This window comes from Oncorhynchus kisutch, linkage group LG24, assembly GCF_002021735.2.
Source record: "Oncorhynchus kisutch isolate 150728-3 linkage group LG24, Okis_V2, whole genome shotgun sequence".
NCBI lineage: Eukaryota > Metazoa > Chordata > Actinopteri > Salmoniformes > Salmonidae > Oncorhynchus > Oncorhynchus kisutch.
The window spans coordinates 14,269,089-14,291,858 of record NC_034197.2 but is presented as its reverse complement, the minus strand read 5'-3'; the positions used below and the strand labels follow the sequence as shown (position 1 = coordinate 14,291,858).

The 22,770-nt window shown below is 42.6% G+C and overlaps 1 protein-coding gene across 5 annotated transcripts; it reads right to left on the bottom strand.

The window, feature by feature from the left end:
* Positions 1–1,043: 1,043 nt before the first annotated feature.
* On the bottom strand, positions 1,044–21,828 carry pan2 (poly(A) specific ribonuclease subunit PAN2). 5 transcript variants are annotated; one of them, XM_020458980.2, is made up of 26 exons: positions 21,300–21,828; positions 20,677–20,977; positions 19,526–19,695; positions 19,144–19,264; positions 18,920–18,997; positions 18,528–18,798; positions 18,085–18,430; positions 17,595–17,691; positions 17,292–17,414; positions 17,010–17,129; positions 16,716–16,844; positions 11,772–11,971; positions 11,403–11,551; positions 11,175–11,281; positions 10,970–11,068; positions 10,642–10,733; positions 10,304–10,445; positions 9,906–10,043; positions 7,392–7,451; positions 7,201–7,291; positions 6,466–6,623; positions 6,058–6,201; positions 5,704–5,883; positions 5,313–5,406; positions 4,993–5,184; positions 1,044–1,721 (listed from the first exon to the last, which is right to left on the bottom strand). In XM_020458980.2, the coding sequence occupies exons 2-25, from the start codon at positions 20,962–20,964 to the stop codon at positions 4,994–4,996; spliced, it is 3,588 nt and encodes a 1,195-aa protein (XP_020314569.1). In that variant the 5' UTR covers positions 20,965–20,977; positions 21,300–21,828; the 3' UTR covers positions 1,044–1,721; position 4,993. The 5 variants fall into 5 exon arrangements, with proteins under 5 accessions (XP_020314569.1, XP_020314567.1, XP_020314570.1 ...); XM_020458978.2 differs by lacking the exon at positions 1,044–1,721 and adding an exon at positions 2,608–4,839; XM_020458981.2 differs by lacking the exon at positions 1,044–1,721 and adding an exon at positions 4,196–4,839 and having other exon boundaries at positions 4,981–5,184.
* Between the last annotated feature and the right edge of the window lie 942 nt (positions 21,829–22,770).

The window sequence follows — 22,770 nt, the reverse complement described above, 5'->3', positions numbered from 1 at the left end:
AGGGCAACAACCCAGCAGCAGGACCGCTACCTCCGCCTTTGTGCAAGGAGGAGCACTGCCAGAGCCCTGCAAAATGACCTCCAGCAGGCCACAAATGTGCATGTGTCTGCTCAAACGGTCAGAAACAGACTCCATGAGGGTGGTATGAGGGCCCGACATCCACAGGTGGGGGTTGTGCTTACAGCCCAACACCGTGCAGGACGTTTGGCACTTGTCAGAGAACACCAAGATTGGCAAATTTGCCACTGGCGCCCTGTGCTCTTCACAGATGAAAGCAGGTTCACACTGAGCACGTGACAGACGTTACAGAGTCTGGAGACGCCGTGGAAAACGTTCTGCTGCCTGCAACATCCTCCAGCATGACCGGTTTGGCGGTGGGTCAGTCATGGTGTGGGGTGGCATTTCTTTGGGGGCCCGCACAGCCCTCCATGTGCTTGCCAGAGGTAGCCTGACTGCCATTAGGTACCGAGATGAGATCCTCAGACCCCTTGTGAGACCATATGCTGGTGCGGTTGGCCCTGGGTTCCTCCTAATGCAAGACAATGCTAGACCTCATGTGGTTGGAGTGTGTCAGCAGTTCCTGCAAGAGGAAGGCATTGACGCTATGGACTGGCCCGCCCGTTCCCCAGACCTGAATCCAATTGAGCACATTTGGGACATCATGTCTCGCTCCATGCACCACAGACTGTTCAGGAGTTGGCGGATGCTTTAGTCCAGGTCTGGGAGGAGATCCTTCAGGAGACCATCCGCCACCTCATCAGGAGCATGCCCAGGCGTTGTAGGGAGGTCATACAGGCACGTGGAGGCCACACACACTGCCAAGCCTCATTTTGACTTGTTTTAAGGACATTACATCAAAGTTGTATCAGCCTGTAGTGTGGTTTTCCACTTTAATTTTGAGTGTGACTCCAAATCCAGACCTCCATGGGTTGATAAATTTGATTTCCATTGATAATTTTTGTGTGATTTTGTTGTCAGCACATTCAACCATGCAAAGAAAAAAGTATTTAATAAGAATATTTCATTCATTCAGATCTAGGATGTGTTATTTTAGTATTCCCTTTATTTTGAGCAGTGTATATTATTAACACCATATTCCATGGGTTTACTGACCACAATCCATTGAATTAATATTAAGTGTTAATTATTAGGCGTCAGGAGAGCACAGCGCATCAATCAATCAATCAAATTTACTTATAAAGCCCTTCTTACATCAGCTGATGTCACAAAGTGATGTACAGAAACCCAGCCTAAAATCCCAAACAGCAAGCAATGCAGGTGTAGAAGCACGGTGGCTAGGAAAAACTCTAGAAACCTAGAGAGGAACCAGGCTATGAGGGGTGGCCAATCCTCTTCTGTCTGTGCCGGGTGGAGATTATAACAGAACATGGCCAAGATGTTCAAATGTTCAAAAATGACCAGCAGGGTCAAATAATAATAATCACAGTGGTTGTAGAGGGTGCAACAGGTCAGCACCTCAGGAGTAAATGTCAGCTGGCTTTTCATAGCCGATCATACAGCGTATCTCTACCGCTCCTGCTGTCTCTAGAAAGTTGAAAACAGCAGGTCTGGGACAGGTAGCACGTCCGGTGAACAGGTCAGGGTTCCATAGCCGCAGGCAGAACAGTTGAAACTGGAGCAGCAGCACGGCCAGGTATACTGGGGACAGCAAGGAGTCATTAGGCCAGGTAGTCCTGAGTCATGGTCCTAGGGCTCAGGTCCTCCGAGAGAGAAAGAAAGAGATAGAAAGAAAGAATTAGAGAGAGCATACTAAATTCACAGAAGACACCGGATAAGACAGGAGAATTGAGATTTCCTCATAGTGCGGATATTAATGGTGCCATGTGCAACACCATTCCCGCCCCCACTACAGTAGTATGGTATGGTATAAATAATCCGCAAAGTAAAACAGTTCTTAAATATATAGCCTACATCTTTATCACATAAAATGTGAATTTGGAGTAAAATATAAATACAAATAGACAGTTCAGTGTACTAAACTCAGCAAAAAAAGAAACATCAACTGCGTGACATGTGCAACACCATTCCCGCCCCCATATTTCATTTAGATAATTAAATTTCTAAATTTCTAAAAACCAATTGATTTTAACACAATTGTTGTGTGTGGGATGACATTTTATGAAATAACAAAAAAAAGTGTAAACTTCAACCATTTATTTCCCTTCATAATTTATACGTCTTCATCCACATATCATCTCCATGCTCCATGCTAAAGTAGAGAAAAACGCCGCGGTATGATCAATTCTAGGTCTACTGAGTATGATGACTGGCTAAAGATCTCTGCTGATCGACTACTTTCTTATTTTCTTTACAATAATTACCAACGCTATGGACGTCACAACAGAGGATGACGTAAAAACTCGTTTTGGCGCTCCTGGCTGATGAAACGTCGGGTACCACGTTTGAAACCTAAATCAAATCCATAACATTCACAAATACACTCATCCAGTGTCAACTCCTGATAATGGCAACTCTGTGCAGTGCAGTGATCACCAATAAAACCATATTTTGTACTTACTCCAGAAAGCTCAGCACACATTTAGCTAACACAAAACGGATTGGACATTGCAAAATGTGGCAAAGAAAGAGTTTGTTGCATTTTTAATGGTTTATTGTGGTCAGACAGGCTGGAAGTAGCCCGGGTTGACTTTTCCAGATGTTTACACCTGTCAATGTCACCTGGAATTACATATGAAAACCTTCCCAAGTATGGTCAGCAGAGGGTGCTATAACCCTGATCCGTGGAGGCCTTGGCAACATCTTAATGTCACATTCATTTCACACTACAGTAGAATATATGGTATTAATAATCCGCAAAGTAAAAAATTTCTTAAATATATAGCCTACATCTTTATCACATAAAATGTGAATTTGGAGTCAAATATAAATACGAATAGACAGTTCAGTGTACTAAACTCAGCAAAAAAAGATACATATTTAACAAAGGGGGGTCAAAATCAAAAGTAACAGTTAGTATCTGGTGTGGCCACCAGCTGCATTAGGTACTGCAGTGCATCTCCTCCTCATGGACTACACCAGATTTGCCAGTTCTTGCTGTGAGATGTTACCGCACTCTTCCACCAAGGCACCTGCAAGTTCCCGGACATTTCTGGGGGGAATGGCCCTAGCCCTCACCCTCTGATCCAAAAGGTCCCAGACGTGCTCAATGGGATTGAGATCCGGGCTTTTCGCTGGCCATGGCAGAACACTGACATTCCTGTCTTGCAGGAAATTACGCACAGAACGAGCAGTATGGCTGGTGGCATTGTCATGCTGAAGGGTCATGTCAGGATGAGCCTGCAGGAAGGGTACCACATGAGGGAGGAGGATGTCTCCCTGTAACGCACAGCGTTGAGATTGCCTGCAATGACAAGCTCAGTCCGATGATGCCGTGACACACCACCCCAGACCATGACAGACCCTCTACCTCCAAATCGATCCCGCTCCAGAGTACAGGCCTCGCTCATTCCTTCGATGATAAACACGACTCCGACCATCACCCTGTGTGAGACAAAACCGCAACTCATCAGTGAAGAGGACTTTTTACCAGTCCTGTCTGGTCCAGCGACGGTGGGTTTGTGCCCATAGGCAATGTTGTTGCCGGTGATGTCTAGTGAGGACCTGCCTTACAACAGTTCTACAAGCCCTCAGTCCAGCCTCTTTCAGCCTATTGTGGACAGTCTGAGCACTGATGGAGGGATTGTGCGTTCCTGGTATAACTCGGGGGGTTGTTGTTGCCATCCTGTACCTGTCCCGCAGGTGTGATGTTCGGATGTACCGATCCTGTGCAGGTGTTGTTACACGTGGTCTGCCACTGCGAGGACGATCAGCTGTACACCCTGTCTCCCTGTAGTGCTGTCTTAGGCGTCTCACAGTACGGACATTGCAATTTATTGCCCTGGCCACATCTGCAGTCGTTATGCCTCCTTGCCTCATGGGCATCTTTCTTTTGGTATCAGTAGAAAGGCATCTTTAGTGTCCTAAGTTTTCATAACTGTGACCTTTAATTGCCTACCGTCTATAAGCTGTTAGTGTCTTAACGACCGTTCCACAGGTGCATGTTCATTAATTGTTTATGGTTCATTGAACAAGCATGGGATACAGTGTTGAAACCCTTTACAATGAAGATCTGTGAAGTTATTTGGAAGACAGGGTCCTGAAAAAGGGACGTTTCTTTTTTTTGCTGAGTTTATATTCTGTTTTAATTACAGGCCTCTAGAAACATCACTACAAAAACTTCAGCACATTTTCAAAATACTATTCTTTGCCCATGTAAGCAGCATAATGTACAGCATAGTGACAGACAAACATTCTTTACAAATCTAAGGAAAAATACAAAAGGAAAAATGAAATCAGAAATAGTTTTGGTTTATGCTTTGAAGATCAAAACTGTTCATTCCTTATTCAAATGCTGTACAGGCAAGCAAGACTATGTGGAAAGTTGGGACACTGACACAACCCCTGTCAGGATTCTGCTCTTGTCGATGACTTGTCCAGTTTCATGTATGGGGGTCTTATTGAACTGATTGATACTAGGGCTGCGACGTCATGGAATTTTTGATGACGGTTATTGGTCAGCCAAATTACCGCGGTCATCATTATGACCTTTCAAATAGCAACAACAAAAAAATACAGTTACGATGGTTATTTTATTTTCATGACGGTCTTCATCCATAACGGTTGGTTAAAGTGTTGTATGGTAATTGTGCCAGCCCTAGTTGTAACTATACAAAAGAAAAGACTGATTGAAATAGAGAGTGAATCAGTTTGTCTTCAGGCACTCTTCACAGTCCCATCATTGAGGGAAGACAGTTGTACCTGTGGGAGGGGACCACATTCAATCAGTGTGGATTGATTGATACTGTAAACGGCTAATAATAGTAAGTAAAGTTTAGTTAACCTCAATAATTACTAAACCCCACCAACATTACACTCTCTAATGCAATGCCAGTTTCATACTTTTTGGGCTACCTTAACCATCTCCTGTGTCACAGTCCGGGACTTTCCAGTCCATCTTGCGGCCTTTCTCGTAGAGTCCCTTCAGAACTTTGCGGACTTCGTTGTTTCCTCCTCCACGACTCAGTTCCAGGTACTTATTGTAGAGAGAAAGCGCGGTGCGTGCATCCTCGATACTGTCATGGGTCTCACCCTGGATGTTAAGGTCTGGAGAAGCAAGTAGCAGTTTTACCATTTCACACAATTTTGTGTTGCACGGAGAAATTTGGAAAATGGCAGACTAAGAAGTCATTTTTATATGAACAAAACAGTGGTTGAGGAATATAAACTCTTACCCAGGAAGTACCAGGCGAGAAAGCGCAGAGAGATCATCCTCTTACGAGGCATATGGAACAGGTAGACTGTGTCAACAACCTGATCCTTCAGCACCTGAGCCAGGAAACATAAAAACACAGATGAGCTCCCAAACTCCCTTCACTGAAATGACCCCCGTCTACTGTTTCTAGCTAACCAATAGGGCAGGATTACTGGACACAGATTAAGATTGGTTCTGGACTAAAAAGCCATTTTAAAGGACATTTTCCATTGAGCATTCTTTTTAGTCCGAGGCTTAATCTGTGTCTGGGAAACCGGCCCATAATCATTACTAAAACTGCAGCCAGGGGTATAGAAACAGATCAATTTGGTTCAATCTCACAATCCGATATATTAAGAATACAAATTTACCAGCAAATTTATAACCCGGAAGTCCTTTTGTAAACCATGGCCAACAAAGCGCACTCCGGTGTCAATGAGGAAGCGCAGCTTCAGGTAAGTTGACTTCAGAGTGGTCAAGTGCTTGGAGGAAATCTTAGCATCTAGGTCCCCTGGTTTGATGCCTGAGTACTGGGTCAGATAGTCCACCACCTGCACCAACAAAATAGTGAAGTAGATTCAACTTTAAGAACTAAGATGAGTTGAATTTAGGTATCTTTGTTTAAGAAGCTGTATTGTTTGTGGTTATATAACATCCGATTTTACTGCAAAGCAATAATTATATATATTATTGCCAGGTCGAGAGGTCGAGAGGGGCTGCATTACCTGCTCCTGAGTGGAGATGTAGTCATCGATGAATGGTACTCCATCGTTGGGACCCTGACCGCGCACACAGGTGATCCGTGCCACAGACATCTGACTGGGCTTAATGGTAGACTTGGTGCCGTCACTGCGTAGCTCTGCCTCCTCCTACATACCCAAATACATGGATTTGATCCATAGGGGGGAATTTAAAAAGTGGATCTCCAAGCAGAGATGTTGATTATTAGCATCATTTTTATGCTGCTAGGGTGAAGCTGCCCCTCCTATACACCTATTTAATGATTACGGTTAGGATCTGGGTAGGAAAAACTTATCCAAAACTGTACCTTAGAGGAACCTTCTAGATACATAGTTGATCTAGCACTCTGACATATACACCAAATCTAGCAATCAGACTTCTGCCAGACTGACCTGGTTGAGGGTGACAAACTCAGCGTCCAGCCCCACGAGGTCTCCGGCCTGGGGCATCTCACTGACCATGAGGGGGATGAACGTGGCGTGGCTCTTCCTCTGCTTCCTCGCCAGTGATGCCTCTGTCAGCAGCACACTGGCCTCGATGGGGTTTTTAACTGGGAAAGACAGACAGAAATCAAGTGTTGGAGTGGGGGTGTTATCAAACAGGTAATAAGTGCAGTCATACACAGTACCACAAACACAACCCATCTTCACAGAGGAGGTCAAGGTTATGTTGCGTACTGGTTTGGGCTGACACCAAGACAAATATCCTGTTCGTGTTATGTATACTGAACAAAATTATAAACGCAACTTGCAACAATTTCAAAGATTTTTACTGAGTTACAGTTCATAAGGAAATCAGTCAATTGAAATACATTCATTAGGCCCTAATCTATGGATTTCACATGACTGGGAATACAGATATGCATCTGTTGGTCACAGATACCTTGAAATAAGTGGGCCTCACAATGGGTCTCACTCACGATCTCGTCACGGTATTTATGTGCATTCAAATGGGTATCGATAGAATGCAATTGTGTTTATGCCTGCCCATACCATAACCCCACAGCCACCATGGGGCACTCTGTTCAAAATGTTGACATCGGCCAACTGCCCGCCCATACGACGCCATACATGTAGTCTGCGGTTGTGAGGCCGGTTGGACATACTGCCATTGAGTGGATTGCTTACTGCGTAGGTCGTATTTGGAGTGGTAGTTTCTCTTGGCGTAATACAAGATGGCAGGCACCTTCCAGTTCACATCAAACTGTGCTGCTTCCGCCTGAAACACACAAACAAAAACACTTATTTTAGACTCCTGTTATATTTGAGGAATTATTAAGATATTTGATATGTTGATTCAGTGAGTAATCAAAGATGACCTTGTCAATTGGCTCAATCAGGAAATCATTGAATAGATACCACTGCTGGTGTGTTACCCCCTTAAACCGCAACATGAACAAAATTAAATTAGTCAAATATGGTTTTCACATTATTATTATCAGCATATACAGTGCCTTGTGAAAGTATTCGGCCCCCTTGAACTTTGCGACCTTTTGCCACATTTCAGGCTTCAAACATAAAGATATAAAACTGTATTTTTTTGTGACGAATCAACAACAAGTGGGACACAATCATGAAGTGGAACGACATTTATTGGATATTTCAAACTTTTTTAACAAATCAAAAACTGAAAAATTGGACGTGCAAAATTATTCAGCCCCCTTAAGTTAATACTTTGTAGCGCCACCTTTTGCTGCGATTACAGCTGTAAGTCGCTTAGGGTATGTCTCTATCAGTTTTGCACATCGAGAGACTGACATTTTTCCCCATTCCTCCTTGCAAAACAGCTCGAGCTCAGTGAGGTTGGATGGAGAGCATTTGTGAACAGCAGTTTTCAGTTCTTTCCACAGATTCTCGATTGGATTCAGGTCTGGACTTTGACTTGGCCATTCTAACACCTGGATATGTTTATTTTTGAACCATTCCATTGTAGATTTTGCTTTATGTTTTGGATCATTGTCTTGTTGGAAGACAAATCTCCGTCCCAGTCTCAGGTCTTTTGCAGACTCCATCAGGTTTTCTTCCAGAATGGTCCTGTATTTGGCTCCATCCATCTTCTCATCAATTTTAACCATCTTCCCCGCCCCGCTGAAGAAAAGCAGGCCCAAACCATGATGCTGCCACCACCATATTTGACAGTGGGGATGGTGTGTTCAGGGTGATGGGCTGTGTTGCTTTTATGCCAAACATAACGTTTTGCATTGTTGCCAAAAAGTTCAATTTTGGTTTCATCTGACCAGAGCACCTTCTTCCACATGTTTGGTGTGTCTCCCAGGTGGCTTGTGGCAAACTTTAAATGACACTTTTTATGGATATCTTTAAGAAATGGCTTTCTTCTTGCCACTCTTCCATAAAGGCCAGATTTGTGCAATATACGACTGATTGTTGTCCTATGGACAGAGTCTCCCACCTCAGCTGTAGATCTCTGCATTTCATTCAGAGTGATCATGGGCCTCTTGGCTGCATCTCTGATCAGTCTTCTCCTTTTATGAGCTGAAAGTTTAGAGGGACGGCCAGGTCTTGGTAGATTTGCAGTGGTCTGATACTCCTTCCATTTCAATATTATCGCTTGCACAGTGCTCCTTGGGATGTTTAAAGCTTGGGAAATCTTTTTGTATCCAAATCCGGCTTTAAACTTCTTCACAACAGTATCTCGGACCTGCCTGGTGTGTTCCTTGTTCTTCATGATGCTCTCTGCGCCTTTAACGGACCTCTGAGACTATCACAGTGCAGGTGCATTTATACGGAGACTTGATTACACACAGGTGGATTGTATTTATCATCATTAGTCATTTAGGTCAACATTGGATCATTCAGAGATCCTCACTGAACTTCTGGAGAGAGTTTGCTGCACTGAAAGTAAAGGGGCTGAATAACGCCCAATTTTTCAGTTTTTGATTTGTTAAAAAGGTTTGAAATATCCAATAAATGTCGTTCCACTTCATGATTGTGTCCCACTTGTTGTTGATTCTTCACAAAAAAATACAGTTTTATATCTTCATGTTTGAAGCCTGAAATGTGGCAAAAGGTCGCAAAGTTCAAGGGGGCCGAATACTTTCGCAAGGCACTGTATACAATGAGTGTACAAAACATTAAGAATACCTTCCTAATATTGAGATAAACACCCCCCCCCCCCCCCCTTTGCCCTCAGAACAGACTAAATTTGTCAGGGCATGGAATCTACAAGGAGTCGATAGCGTTTCACAGGGATGCTGGCCCATGTTGACCCCAATGCTTCCCACAGTTGTGTCAATGTTGGCTGGTTGATGTCCTTTAAGTGGTGGATCATTCTTGATACACACAGGAAACTGTTGAGCATGGAAAACCCAGCAGCATTGCAGTTCTTGACACAAACCGGTGCGCCTGGCATCCTACTACCATACCCCTTTCAAAAGAAACTTAAATATTTTGTCTTGCCCATTCACCCTCTACATCTTTCTTTTTTATTTAACCTTTATTTAACTAGGCAAGTCAGTTAATATCAAATTCTTATTTACAATGACAGCCTACCCCGGCCAAACGTGGACAATGCTGGGCCAATTAAGCGCCGCCCTATGGGACTCCCAATCCCGGCCGGATGTGACGACACACACACACACACAATCAGTCTCAAAGCTTAAAAATCCTTCTTTAATGTCTCCTCCCCATCATCTACACTGATTGAAGTGGATTTAACAAGTGACATCAATAAGGGATTATAGCATTCACCTGGATTCACTTGGTCAATCTGTCATGGAAAGAGAAGGTCTTCTCAATGTTTTGTATACCAAGTGTAGCTTTCCATTCTGTTGATGTTCTTACTTTGGCTCTAACAGATCTATCCATCCACTTACCTCTTTTCTGACGTGATAAGTCTCTCCCACTTTGATGTGTGCTACCAGATTTCCCCCAGTTCGAGCGTCCAGTACATGAGGCACAGTAACCACCAAGTCATAGAGAGACGCTCCTTCAGCCTCCTCAGTAGAGCTCAGCTAAACGATTGGTTAAAGAAAAAGCATTTTCATACATACAGTACTAACACAGTTCATTCTATTAAACTGAAACCAGTACGGAAAAACAAAAACAAGCTAGAAGGAGCCAAATGGAAAAACCATCTTGGAAAATTATTTGGTGAGTGAACCTATGAATGTGAAGTAAAAGTAGTTGTTGGCTGTTCTGTGTCTCTCACCTAGGGTTGCACAATTCCATGAACTTTCAATCAATTCCCTGAATTTTGAAACCCTTCTCTCACCTCTTCTTCCTCTGGCCAACTGCTTATCTCCAGGCCCTGGCTTTTGCTGATGGACATCTTCAGAGTGAGAGGGATCCAGATGTGACGCAGGTCCTCCACTCTGGTGTCAAAGGTCAGGCCCTCCGTATTGACCAGCCCCTCCCTAAACAACATGGAGGTTATCAAAAGTGCATTGAGGAAAATTTAAATTTCAGTTTACTCCCTGAATTTCCCCGATGCCGGGTAACATTTCAAAAAACAATGATCATCTGACATTTTGTTTAACAAGCTTTCCCATCAATATTTCCATGAGAGTATGAACTCTCAGCCAAATATTTGGAAAGGTTCATCATTCGTACTCTAAGCACCACTCTGTTGGTTGTGGTGGTGGAGGTTCTTTGGGCTTATGGGGTTCCATTTCCTCTTTCTTCTTGGCCTTGATGAAAGCGTACTGTGGAGAGAGAGGAACAGCCTGATTCACTGTAATAACTTTGTGGCTAAATATTACCGACACTGGAAACACAAACAACACCATCGGGATAATAGAAGTACTAAATCTCTAATGTGCTCCTGTAAATATATGGCCATCATGTCATTGTAAATATCAATCGCAGTCTGTATTCAGCATTTGCCATTGTAGGAGGAAAAACTCAAGCGGTCGATCATGGTTTGGATTTAAGAGCTCACCTCTGCCTGAGCCTTCCAGAACTCAGCTTCTTTGACACTGTTCACCTCACAGTTAATGACCAGCACATCAGGAAGGCAGCGGATGTTCCGTGTCTGCACCTAGAGATAGATGGATACAGGAAAAACACATGAAACAATTGACTCAAACAACAAACAAACCCATTTTAAAACTAAAATATATATATATTTTTTAAGTGTCACATACTGTGGGCTGGTACTTTTCACAGTTCTCACACCATGCCTGTGTACTCTGCTCCAGACATATACTCTTCTTCAGGATCTCAGCAAAGTCGTACTCCTTTATCGTCTTATCTAACAGAATAGGGTTTACAGTAAAACATCAATATATGATCAAGAAATCCATTGTACTATCCAGATAACAGTGATACTAGTCAAATACTTGCAGAGTAAATATAATTAGGGGAAAACTTACCAAGTGAGTTCTGCTCAGGGTAGTGCATGGTGAAGAGCAAGGTGAGAGAGGAGCGTACTGTCTCCTTTCCACAGCGACACAGGCTGCTGTTCTCAACCTCACACCCAAACTGCCTTCCGATTACAGACTCGCCTGAGGAGCCCAGAGCACTGTCCCAACAAAGCATTAAAAAATGATCAAGCCAAAGTCATCCCTAAACACAAATAGAAGATGCTCTAGTATACACTAATTAAATGTTAAAAGCTGATTTACTTCCTAAGATTGAGAGTTTAAGAAATGCATATCATTTTAACTCGTATCTTTTTTTTTGGGGGGGGGGGGGGGGGGGGGGGCTGTTAAAAATGTAAAGCAAAAGGAAAAAGGTGTCACCTGCTGCTGGCTCCTCGGTAGGCCTGTGGCCCCTCCTGCTCCTGGGTCTCCTGGTGGAGCTGGGTTAGAATGAAGCGGTTCCAACTCTGGATGAGACGACCCAGCCTGGCCTTCCCCGTCTGCTCATCAGAGTCAGCCAGGATAAGGCCCAGGGCAGACGCCTCTGGGATTGTTCGGAAAGCTCGGAGGAAATTACTGGCCTTTGAGAGGGGTTAGAGGGGACAGTAGTTGCAATGAGTGAATGGCCATGGGAGTAGGCAGCAGGATGGTTCAATTATGGTCCGTCAGTTCAGTGCATACATAAACACATTACAGTGCTCTATTACAACTCCATCAAACACTTTATTACAACTCTATTACATCTACATAAGACCATTACTACAGGGGTCTATGATTTTTTATTGACAGATGGACCATATGACAGAGTGTGAGATGTGTCATAGCTGTCGGTGGCATAGAGCTAGAATGAATAGAATGGCTTGGAACCTCTGACCCTAAAGGTCGTCACTAGTTACCACAGCCAAAGTCAGAAGGCCCACCGACTCGACCAATCAAATGAGGGAGTGTGATAACGCGTATGACGGTTTACCGTTCATGGGAAACGACCAATCAGATGAGGGAGTGTGATGACACGTATGACGGTTTACCATTCATGGGAAACGACCAATCAGATGAGGGAGTGTGATGACACGTATGTCGACCGGCTTTGCCGGGGCAGATAAAAGAAATCCATGTCTCTTATCTTTTGATCCATCAATGATTTGGTTATTTATTAAAACCAACCGTTATAAATGAAGTGTTAATCAGATGTCTTATTCTTACTCATGGTCACTTGTCTTAACCCAAAATAGGTTTACTCCAATAGCTGCATTTTTTTTTAAATGGCATGTAGACAAATAGATTTACACATTACATTGACATATTAGTCTTTTAGCAGACGCTCTTATCCAGAGCGACTTACAGGAGCAATTACAGGGGCAAACGAATGGAGGGCAAAAGTCTGTGTGTGTGTGTGTGTGTGTGTGTGTGTGTGTGTGGGGGGAATCTTAATTTTTGATATACTCAGTGTATTCAACTCCACATAGCCTTGCGGTCCACCGTTTTTGTATTTTGTACCAGTTTCCGTCCCTGTACAAAGGCATGGTCTTCAAGCTAAAGAGGACACCCAAAGCTCTTTAGAGTGAGGGGAAACTCACCACTCCATTTGTATTTATTTGTACTGCTCCACCCACCCGCTTCTTCAGAGGACAAAAGTTACTTTTTTATTTTATTTTTAAATATATATATTTTTTTTTACAGATATTTTGTTACATACATTTTACTCATACACTTTACATCAGTGGCAGTCGGTGAAGTTCAAGATGAGGGAGGACAATCTTTTTTTTTAATGAACATGGCCTTATTTCTATTACAGCATATTGGATGACTGTCATTCATATTCTATTCACCCAGTTTAATGTAACATCGATAGGTCTAGGCTACTACATGATACTTAAGTTTACAAAGATGCACACAGGCCGAGAGAAAAATGAGAGTAAATCAAGGTGACAGACAGTAACACATTCAACATCGCTTTGCTCACTCTTGCCTGCATCTAGCTGATCTCGGGCACAGTCATTAGTCACAACAGTTGCAAACGAGAGTTTATATTGGACAAATTCAGGTATGTTTATCCCCGTTTTGTTCCATTTGCTTCCGTTTAAGAAATGTTTTTCAACAGAATTGGCGTAATGAATACATCCCTGATCACACTAGGGCTGACCCCATTTAGTTGACTGGTCGATTTTTTGTTTGATCAATAATTTTTTAGTCGAGCACACCAGTACCCACCCATTTAGCGTTAATTCACATAATTTCTAATCTACAATGTTTGTTTGGTTACCATATTTTCTGTTAATGCATTTAATATATTATTAGTATTTTACAGTTCTCATTGTCGGAGTGGACACGTTATTTACAATGTACAACCTAGGATACACTTGTGAGAAACATGTTTTGGTTCATTTCCTTCCATTTACGAATTGTGTTTTGATCACTCTTGTCAATGTTGAGTAAGGACGCGCACTGATTATGCATAGAAATAGGCCTAGGCTACCTGGCCAGCATGCAAATGTTGGCTTATAAAATGTGCCCATTTGGGGATCTGATGGTATTTCTGATCGTCTTGAAAATAAAAGAGAGCTGCACACTCTAGGAGCTCAAATTTAATTACCAACGTTTCGACAGCCAAGCTGTCTTCATCGGGGTACCCTGATGAAGACAGCTTGGCTGTCGCAATGTTGGTAATGACATTTTTGCATCTGAGCTCCTAGAGTGTGCACACTCTTGGCATTCTCTCAACCAGCTTCACCTGGAATGCTATTCCAACAGTCTTGAAGGAATTCCCACATATGCTGAGCACTTGTTGGCTACTTTTCCTTCACTCTGCGGTCCAACTCATCCCAAACAATCTCAATTGGGTTGAGGTCGGGTGATTGTGGAGACCAGGTCATATGATGCAGCACTCCATCACTCTCCTTCTTGGTCAAGTAGCCATTACACAGCCTGGAAGTGTAATGGGTAATTGTCCTGTTGAAAAATAAATTATAGTCCCACTAAGCGCAAACCAGATGGGATGACGTATCGCTGCAGAATGCTGTGGTAGCCATGCTGGTTAAATGTGCCTTGAATTATAAATAAATCACTGACAGTGTCACCAGAAAAGCACCCACACACCATCACACCTCCTCCTCCATGCTTCATGGTCAGAATACACATGTGAAGATTATCCGTTCACCTACTCTGCATCTCACAAAGACACGGCGGTTGGAACCAAAAACCTCAAATTTCAAATCAGACCCATGGACAGATTTCCACCGGTCTAATGTCCATTGCTCGTGTTTCTTGGCCCAATCAAGTCTCTAATTCTTATTGGGGTCCTTTAGTAGTGCTTCTTTTGCAGCAATTTGACCATGAAGGCCTGATTCTCGCTGTCTCCTCTAAACAGTTGATGTTGAGATGTGTCTGTTACTTGAACTCGGTGAAGCATTTATTTGGGCTGCAATTTCTGAGGCTGGTAACTCTAATGAACTTATCCTCTGCAGCAGAGGTAACTGATGGTCTTCTTTTCCTGTGGCGGTCCTCATGAGAGCCAGTTTCATCATAGCGCTTAATGGTTTTTGCGACTGCACTTGCAGAAACTTTCAAAATTCTTGACATTTTCCGGATTGACCTTCATGTCTTAAAGTAATGATGGACTGTCGTTTCTCTCGGCTTATTTGAACTGTTCTTGCCATAATACGGACCTGGTCTTTTACCAAATCTTCTGTATACCACCTCGACCATGTCACAACACAACTGATTGTCTCAAACGCATTAAGGAAAGAAATTCCACAAATTAACTTTTAACAAGGCACACCTGTTAATTGAAATGCATTCCAGGTGACTACCTCATGAAGCTGGTTGAGGGAATGCCAAGAGTGTGCAAAGCTGTCATCAAGGCAAAGGATTTCTACTTTGAAGAATATAAAATATATTTAGATTTGTTTAACCCTTTTTTGGTTACTACATGATTCCATGTGTGTTATTTCATCATTTTGATGCCTTCACTATTATTCTACAATGTCGAAAATAGTAAAAATAAAGAAAAACCCTTGAATGAGTAGGTGTCCAAACTTTTGACTGGTACTATACAACAGCATCGCACAGCTATTGAAGAGGAGCGGGACAACATTCCACAGACTACACTCAACAGCCTGATCAACACTATGCGAAGGAGATGTGTCATGCTGCATCAGGAAAATGGTGGTCACACCAGATACTGACTGGTTTGCTGATCCACGCCCCTGCCTTTTTTAAGGTATGTGATTTCCTTATATGAACTGTAACTCAGTAAAATCTTTGAAATTGTTACAAGTTGCGTTTATAATTTTGTTCAGTATACATAACACGAACAGGATATTTGTCTTGGTGTCAGTCCAAACCAGTACGCAACATAACCTTGACCTCCTCTGTGAAGATGGGTGGTGTTTGTGGTACTGTGTATGACTGCACTTATTACCTGTTTGATAACACCCCCACTCCAACACTTGATTTCTGTCTGTCTTTCCCAGTTAAAAACCCCATCGAGGCCAGTGTGCTGCTGACAGAGGAAGCAGAGGAAGAGCCAGGCCGGAGACCTTGTGGGGCTGGACGCTGAGTTTGTCACCCTCAACCAGGTCAGTCTGGCAGAAGTGTGATTGCTAGATTTGGTGTATATGTCGGAGTGCTAGATCAACTATGTATCTCGAAGGTTCCTCTAAGGGACAGTTTTGGATAAGTTTTTCCTACCCATATCCTTAACTGTAACTCAGTAAAATCTTTGAAATTGTTGTATGTTGCGTTTATATTTTTGTTCAGTCTTTGTGTGTACTTCACACTGTTGAGGTAAAAAATCTGAGTATAATGCTGTATGGATGTGAACCCCAATACATGTTCATGTCATCATCACCAGTCAACTGCATTACAGTTAAAAACGACTTTCACTAACACCACTGATTTCTGTATGCTAGCTATGCTACCAGTTTATACGAATGGGAGTAGCATTTAGCAGTCACTTCTAAAACTGAAAAGGGACAACTTCTAAATGCAGCAAAAATAGCTAAATGTGTGCACATCAGACTTTAGTAATGCACATCAATCATGGCGGATTTGATGAATAACCACTTCGTTAGATTCAATTTGTTGAATATGCCCCAATCCGGCATCCTTCTATCCCCCACAGTCTGCGTTCCATTCATGTATTTACCGCGTCTATGTCAGTTGAGTTGTCTTAACAAATCACAGCACAGATTGAAGGGAAAACTTCATGCTTTTACTTCCTGGCACGGGTACACTCAAAATGGCTGCCGGTCCACCCATTATGCCATCATTGACTTGAATGGAGAAGGCCTTTCTATTCATTCTATTGCTATGATCAGTGGCTACCTGACAGGGGTCTCCTCGTGACAGGTCCAGCATGTGGAAGAGGAAGCCCAGCTCACACGCCAGACAGAACTCCTTCTGACACAGGTGGTTCTGGACCAGGCAGCGGATTGGCTCCAGGAAATACAACACCTAACCAATCGGACACACAGGGAAAACACACACTGAAATAATCTTTCAACATTTTCACTTGCAAATGGGAACAAATAATCATGAGCTCGATAAATTAAACAAATATAAATCAACCTTGTTATACTTAGAGTACATAAATAAACGCCACTCAATTCCGATTCTCACCTGGATCATGCAGTTGCAGTAAGCATTGGGAATGTGAGGTTCAAGACCAGCAAACAGGGTCCTGTTGTAATGTTTGAAGTCAAAGTCCTCCAGGCCAAGTTTGGAGTATTTGATGGTGACCTGATGGGCACAAAACAATCCAAGATGTCAGGTCTTATTGTTAACACAACAAGCTAACCACATCACCCACAATGAACTGTGCTCATAACACATAATCACACTATTAAACCACACATTTCACAATTACAGGTAGATAACAATGTAATTAGTAAAGAGACACACCTTCCTGTATTTCTTGGGCACCATGTACAGGTGTGGTTCTTCATCTCGACCAATAAGAGACTCAGGAACACCCTGATTGTAGTTATCATAGTCCAGCTCAACCTCCTTGATCTTGTAAGGAACCTGAAACACAGCAAACAGGTCATTGGGTCACCAAGATAGGATTTCTATACAAGCCAAGCATAGTTCAGTATCCAACTCTTCCTGGATAACACTGCTTGGGCAAAAAAATTGATGAAAACCCATTGCTTCGGATGTAAAAAATAATAATAAATACACTGAATTTGTGGATAATTGATGTACCTGGTTCCGGGGACGTGTGCGAGGATTGGGGGCGTAACCAATGAACCCTACAGAGTTCATAGTGCGCAGGATCTCTGGGTCCACTGGGGGTGCTCGCCTGGAGGATAAAAAGGTGAGAAATATTTTTATACTTACTTTAACTTAGTCATTTACATTTTAGTCCTTTAGCAGACGCTCTTATCCAGAGTGACTTACAGTTCGTGCATTCATCTTAAGACAAGCTAGGTGGGACAACCACATACCACAGTCTTAAGAAAATTTTACCGCAAAGAAGTTATCAGCAATCTGAGGTAGCAAGAAAATACACTTTTGGGGGGAGGGGAGAAGACAATTGATCCTTCTGGCACAAGAGAATACATCTACGGGAACATTTGGGAAGAGATTGGCATTAACCCAGCTCAAGGTGCAGTGAATTCACCCAATAACCTACTTCAGCAGATCAAAGTCCCAAAAGGACACAACACTTGTCTTAAAACAATGTGTTACCTACCTAGGGCTGGGAGTGGCCTGTGTGGTGACCCAGTCTGACAGCAGCGGCTCTGAGCTGTTCAAAGGCATGGGGATGAGGGACAAGGGCAACAGGTCATGGCTCCAGTCTAGCTGAGGCAAGGAGTCTACCAGACAGGGCAGCGCAAACTCTGTCTCCCGTGAGTAGCTGTTGTAGGAGACTTCTGGGGCGTCTGACCAAAGGTGCACACCTCCCCCAGAGTCCCCAAAGGCCAAAGCCTGCTTGCTGGAGGACACATCAAAGCTCATGAGCAACTGGCCCACGGTGTTGACATGGAAGACGTCAGCCAGGTTAGCTAGTCCAGTGGGCTCACAGAACTGACACTCTCCTGGGGATGGAGGGAAAAGATGGTCAATTATTTTCTGCAGTCTGATAAATACAGCTAGCAGGCTGCATAACAAACACATTCCCCATTTGATCAATACCTGTCTGTGAGATGATGGCCAGGCGTGACGTGTATGTAGGGATGAAGCGCAAGAAGAGGGGGTCCACGTGCACCTGGAGTGGTGTCACAGTGCGCATCATGCGCAGGTCAAACACCATGAGGAAGCGGTCACACGCCAGTCTGTTCAGCCCTCGACTGGAGAACCCACACGCAGCCAGGAGGTTGCCATGGACATCGAAGTCTGACAGGCTACCGGAGAAGGCATCAAACTCATGTTCTAGCTTGAAGGTGCGCAGGTCACAAAGGGACACCTGGTTTTGTGGAAGGCAAGATGATGAGCTAAACGAATGGTTAAGTATGTAAAAAGCCCTAGTAGCATCTTCCAAACACTGAGAAACATGGGTGGCCTTGGGCCTCTCTTGTTGTCTTTACCTTCCCAGATGTGTTCCCACAGAATAAGAAACGATTGGACTGCCGCATGATAGCTACCCCTGGAGCCTCGACTGTGAACTAGGCATTGGAAAGAAATATCACAATATTTACAATTATTCATCTATTCAATCACTTATTTTCAAGAGCATATAGGCCACAAAATACAGGCAAAATTATTTATTGCAACTATAGTTATATTTTCACATGCTGATGTTATGCAATACCTTTTGGGTCTGCTGCACAGTATTAAGGTCAAATTCAAGCACATAATTCTGTAGTCCACCCATGAGCATTGCATTGTTTTCTGTCATAAGCAGACTATGCATGTCAGCTCCCTCCTCCATTCTGAAATGTACACATTCATTAATTAAGACAATTATACTATAATGTACAGTATTCAAGATTGACACCCAAACTGAAGCTGGAACTTTGCTTCAACTGAATGTTGATTCTACAGATACATTTTTGCAAGCATCATTTCAGCACCCACCTTTGAACCTAAGCAAACATGGCTGCATGGCTTGCATAATAACATGAATGGGTTGTGAGTGAGAACTAAATCAGTAAGACAACTACAATGTGAAAAAGCATTTGCATGCCACTCACGGGTAGTCGAACATTACGAGGCCTCCACGAGTTTGGCACTTGAGATTACTCTTAGAGAGAAACAGAACCCCTGTCTCCATGCTCTGAATCTGACGAATGTCATCAGTCGAGTGCGCCTGGAAAGATGAGTAGCGGCCCATGGTTGAACCAAAGAAGGACATTGCATGTCCCTATGGAAAAGAGAGTGGGGAAACAAGTTAATATCACTGGGAAAAAAGGTGCCGAATAGCCCATATTGCAAAATGACACAAAAAGTGCCAACTTTGTTCCACACATGTTCCAAGTACTAGTAATACCCTATTGGGTTGTTCCACCTCAAAAAGGTGGAACGGATAAAATAGTTATTCCTGCAACATTATATTGTTGAAATATTATTTGATCTATGATAAATTAAGCTAATTGATTGCATTCAAACTGGCCATTTTAAATTATAGGATTCATATAATATTCAGTAAATATAGTAACCAACATCCGATTTGGACCAAATGAGTTAGACATGAGGAATCCAAAGAAATTGTCAAAAGGCCACCCCACATCCCCTGGAAATCCCACCCCAACAAAGAGTATATAGTGTTAGGTCTCTATGTCTGACAAGTAGTACGGAGCTGCAGCTCTGAGTATTTTTCTTCATTCTGTGTAATGTACTCTAAATATATTTGATGATAGTTTTTTTTTCCCCTGTTCAGAGAAATATGTCATTGAAGTTCTTATGTTTATGTCCCATCCTACATACTGATATTACCAGGTTCAGACCACTAGACAATGCTTTTCCTGCTATTAGGTGATTTTTTTTAAGGATCCCCCCAATGTTAAAGGGATCGTTCACCCAAATTACAAAATTATTGTAGACAAGGTCTGACAGCAATCCATGCTTTGGTTTAGTTGTCATCCGTTTCAAATGCTAACTGTTTTGCATTTGTGGCACAAATCCAATTAATGGTACCTAATATCAGCATTTTCATACATTATGTGCAAATCATCCTCAAGTATAAAAAAAAAATGTACTGCGTAACACAATGACACAAGAATAGATTACTTGGATATGAAGCGTGAAAATGCTAATATAGGTACCATCTAAGATAGTGGGTGTCATGGCTTGCTGAAATTACATGGAATGACCGTATTTTCGCACGTAATAATTTGTCTCTTACCCTGTGGTTTCCCATCCAGAGTAGCTCCTCTTGCAGGTCAAAGTGAGTTGCTGTGACAGGAACGCCCACCTCTGCATGCACACTGTGGAGCTCAGAGAACATCCCCTCCATCATGTGCACAGACTCAGGTATGGCCACGGGAAGACCATCTGGATCAAGCTCCACACCTTGCAACAAACCCGGATTGAGTCGTGGATCCATTGAGGGCTCCCTACTCGGCTCTAGATTCCCATGGAGGGCGGGTGCGTATTCACCCATTCCTGGGTCCAGACCATCAAAGTTCATCATGAGGACATCTGTCCTGGAAATAAAATGGGTGCATGTTGTTCAAATAGGCTCGCAAATTGGATTACAGACTGCCTTGTAGTAGCCAGTTAGCTACAGATTATGAATTATATTTAGGTAGCATTCTCATTAGGCCATCATTGTAAATATAGAATTTGTTCTTAACTGACTAGCGGAGTTAAATAAAGGTTCAATAAAAATAAATAAAAGAACACTAGTGACCTCTTGGCGTAACAGAGGTGTATTCATTCAGCAGATTCTGTTGCAAAACGTTTATTAAACGGAAGCAAACATAATGAAATGTGGAAGGATTTACCGCTGAGGTATATGGGACTTACCTGAATTTGTCCAATAGAAACGTATTTTAGTTGCACGTTTTGCAACTGTTTGGACTAATGAAATCCCCCCCTGCTAATCTAGCCCTGTCAGCATGCTAAGCATAATAGGTAACCATCAGGGCTATAGTTGTTGGTTTGCTGTATTCGTAAACTAAGTAAGAATTACAATATTGCTATACTGGATTGCAATAGTACAGTGTTCATTATTTTTAAGAAATTAAAAGAGGACAAACTAGTTAGCTGTATTAGCCCAACATGTGCGGATTTCATGCAACTGTTTGCTAGCTAACTAACGTTAGCGACGTTAGTAAGCACGAGCTACAGTTTGGATAACACAACTCCTAATACGAATCCCATGTTTAAAATCAATCGAAACAAAGACATTAATAATTTACTAAATGTATAGCTGTACACTGTGCCCCAAATAATAGCTTCTCAGTTTCTAATTTTGTTATGTAGATTTCTTTGCGCCCATGATTGCTTCATTCAATAATAACAATAAAACCAACGAGCATCCAAGTACTTCCGGAGCAAGTAGTGTCGCTACGTTCACGAAACGACAAAGTTCAGAACCAACCCTCAATGTTCTTATTCTTCATCCAATATGTTGCATTACTGCCACCTACTAAACTGGAGTACAACTCCCTTATACTTTGCTTGAAAAATAAATAAACAAATACCCTACCATCTAACACTACACTATCAACAAAAATTCAAAAAATAAATAAAATATAAATATCACCCTTCTCCACAATTTAAATATATTTAGTCCTACCTCATGCCAACAACCTGAAAGGATGGGACATCATGGTCCCTTGAGAAAGCAAAAACAAGATATATGTCAGGAGAAGCATAGTATTATCATAAGGAGACATATACTTGGTATACGTAGGAGGAATGGAGGGAAAAGAGAGGCAGAGGAGGTCTAAGAGAGAGAGGGAGGAAGATGGTGAGCTTGAGTCAGTTACAAATGGCAGAAAAAGGGAGATGGTTTGTTAAAGAAGAATGGTAGAAAGTGTAAGCAGAGTGAGCTGAAGGCAGGAGGAGAAATGGAAAGGAATGAGGACAAAGTATCGGAGGTGGTAGGTGTGGTGAAGTTCTCGGAGCCTGAGCCTTGCACCAAGGGTTGGGATAAAGATGAGTCTGTGACAGTAGGAGTGAAGTTTTTGGAAAAAGTGGCCCCTTGCCTTTTGGCTGATCGATTTGTGGTTTCAGGGTGGGTGAAAACAGAGTTGGATACTATGGAATCGGTGAGGGTAGAAGGAGCTCTGCGTTATACGAATGGGAGCAAGAAATGTGAATTGTTTCACTCTCAAGAAAAATGTGCCATTGAAAGGAGTGATTACTGGGGTAGCAGTAAATGTTAAAGTTGACCAACTGAAGGGGAAGATTCCCGGTGTTTGTGATGCTCGTCATTTGGTGCGACGCAGATGTTGAGTCTTTGCCTGACATAGTGATGTTCGGATATATA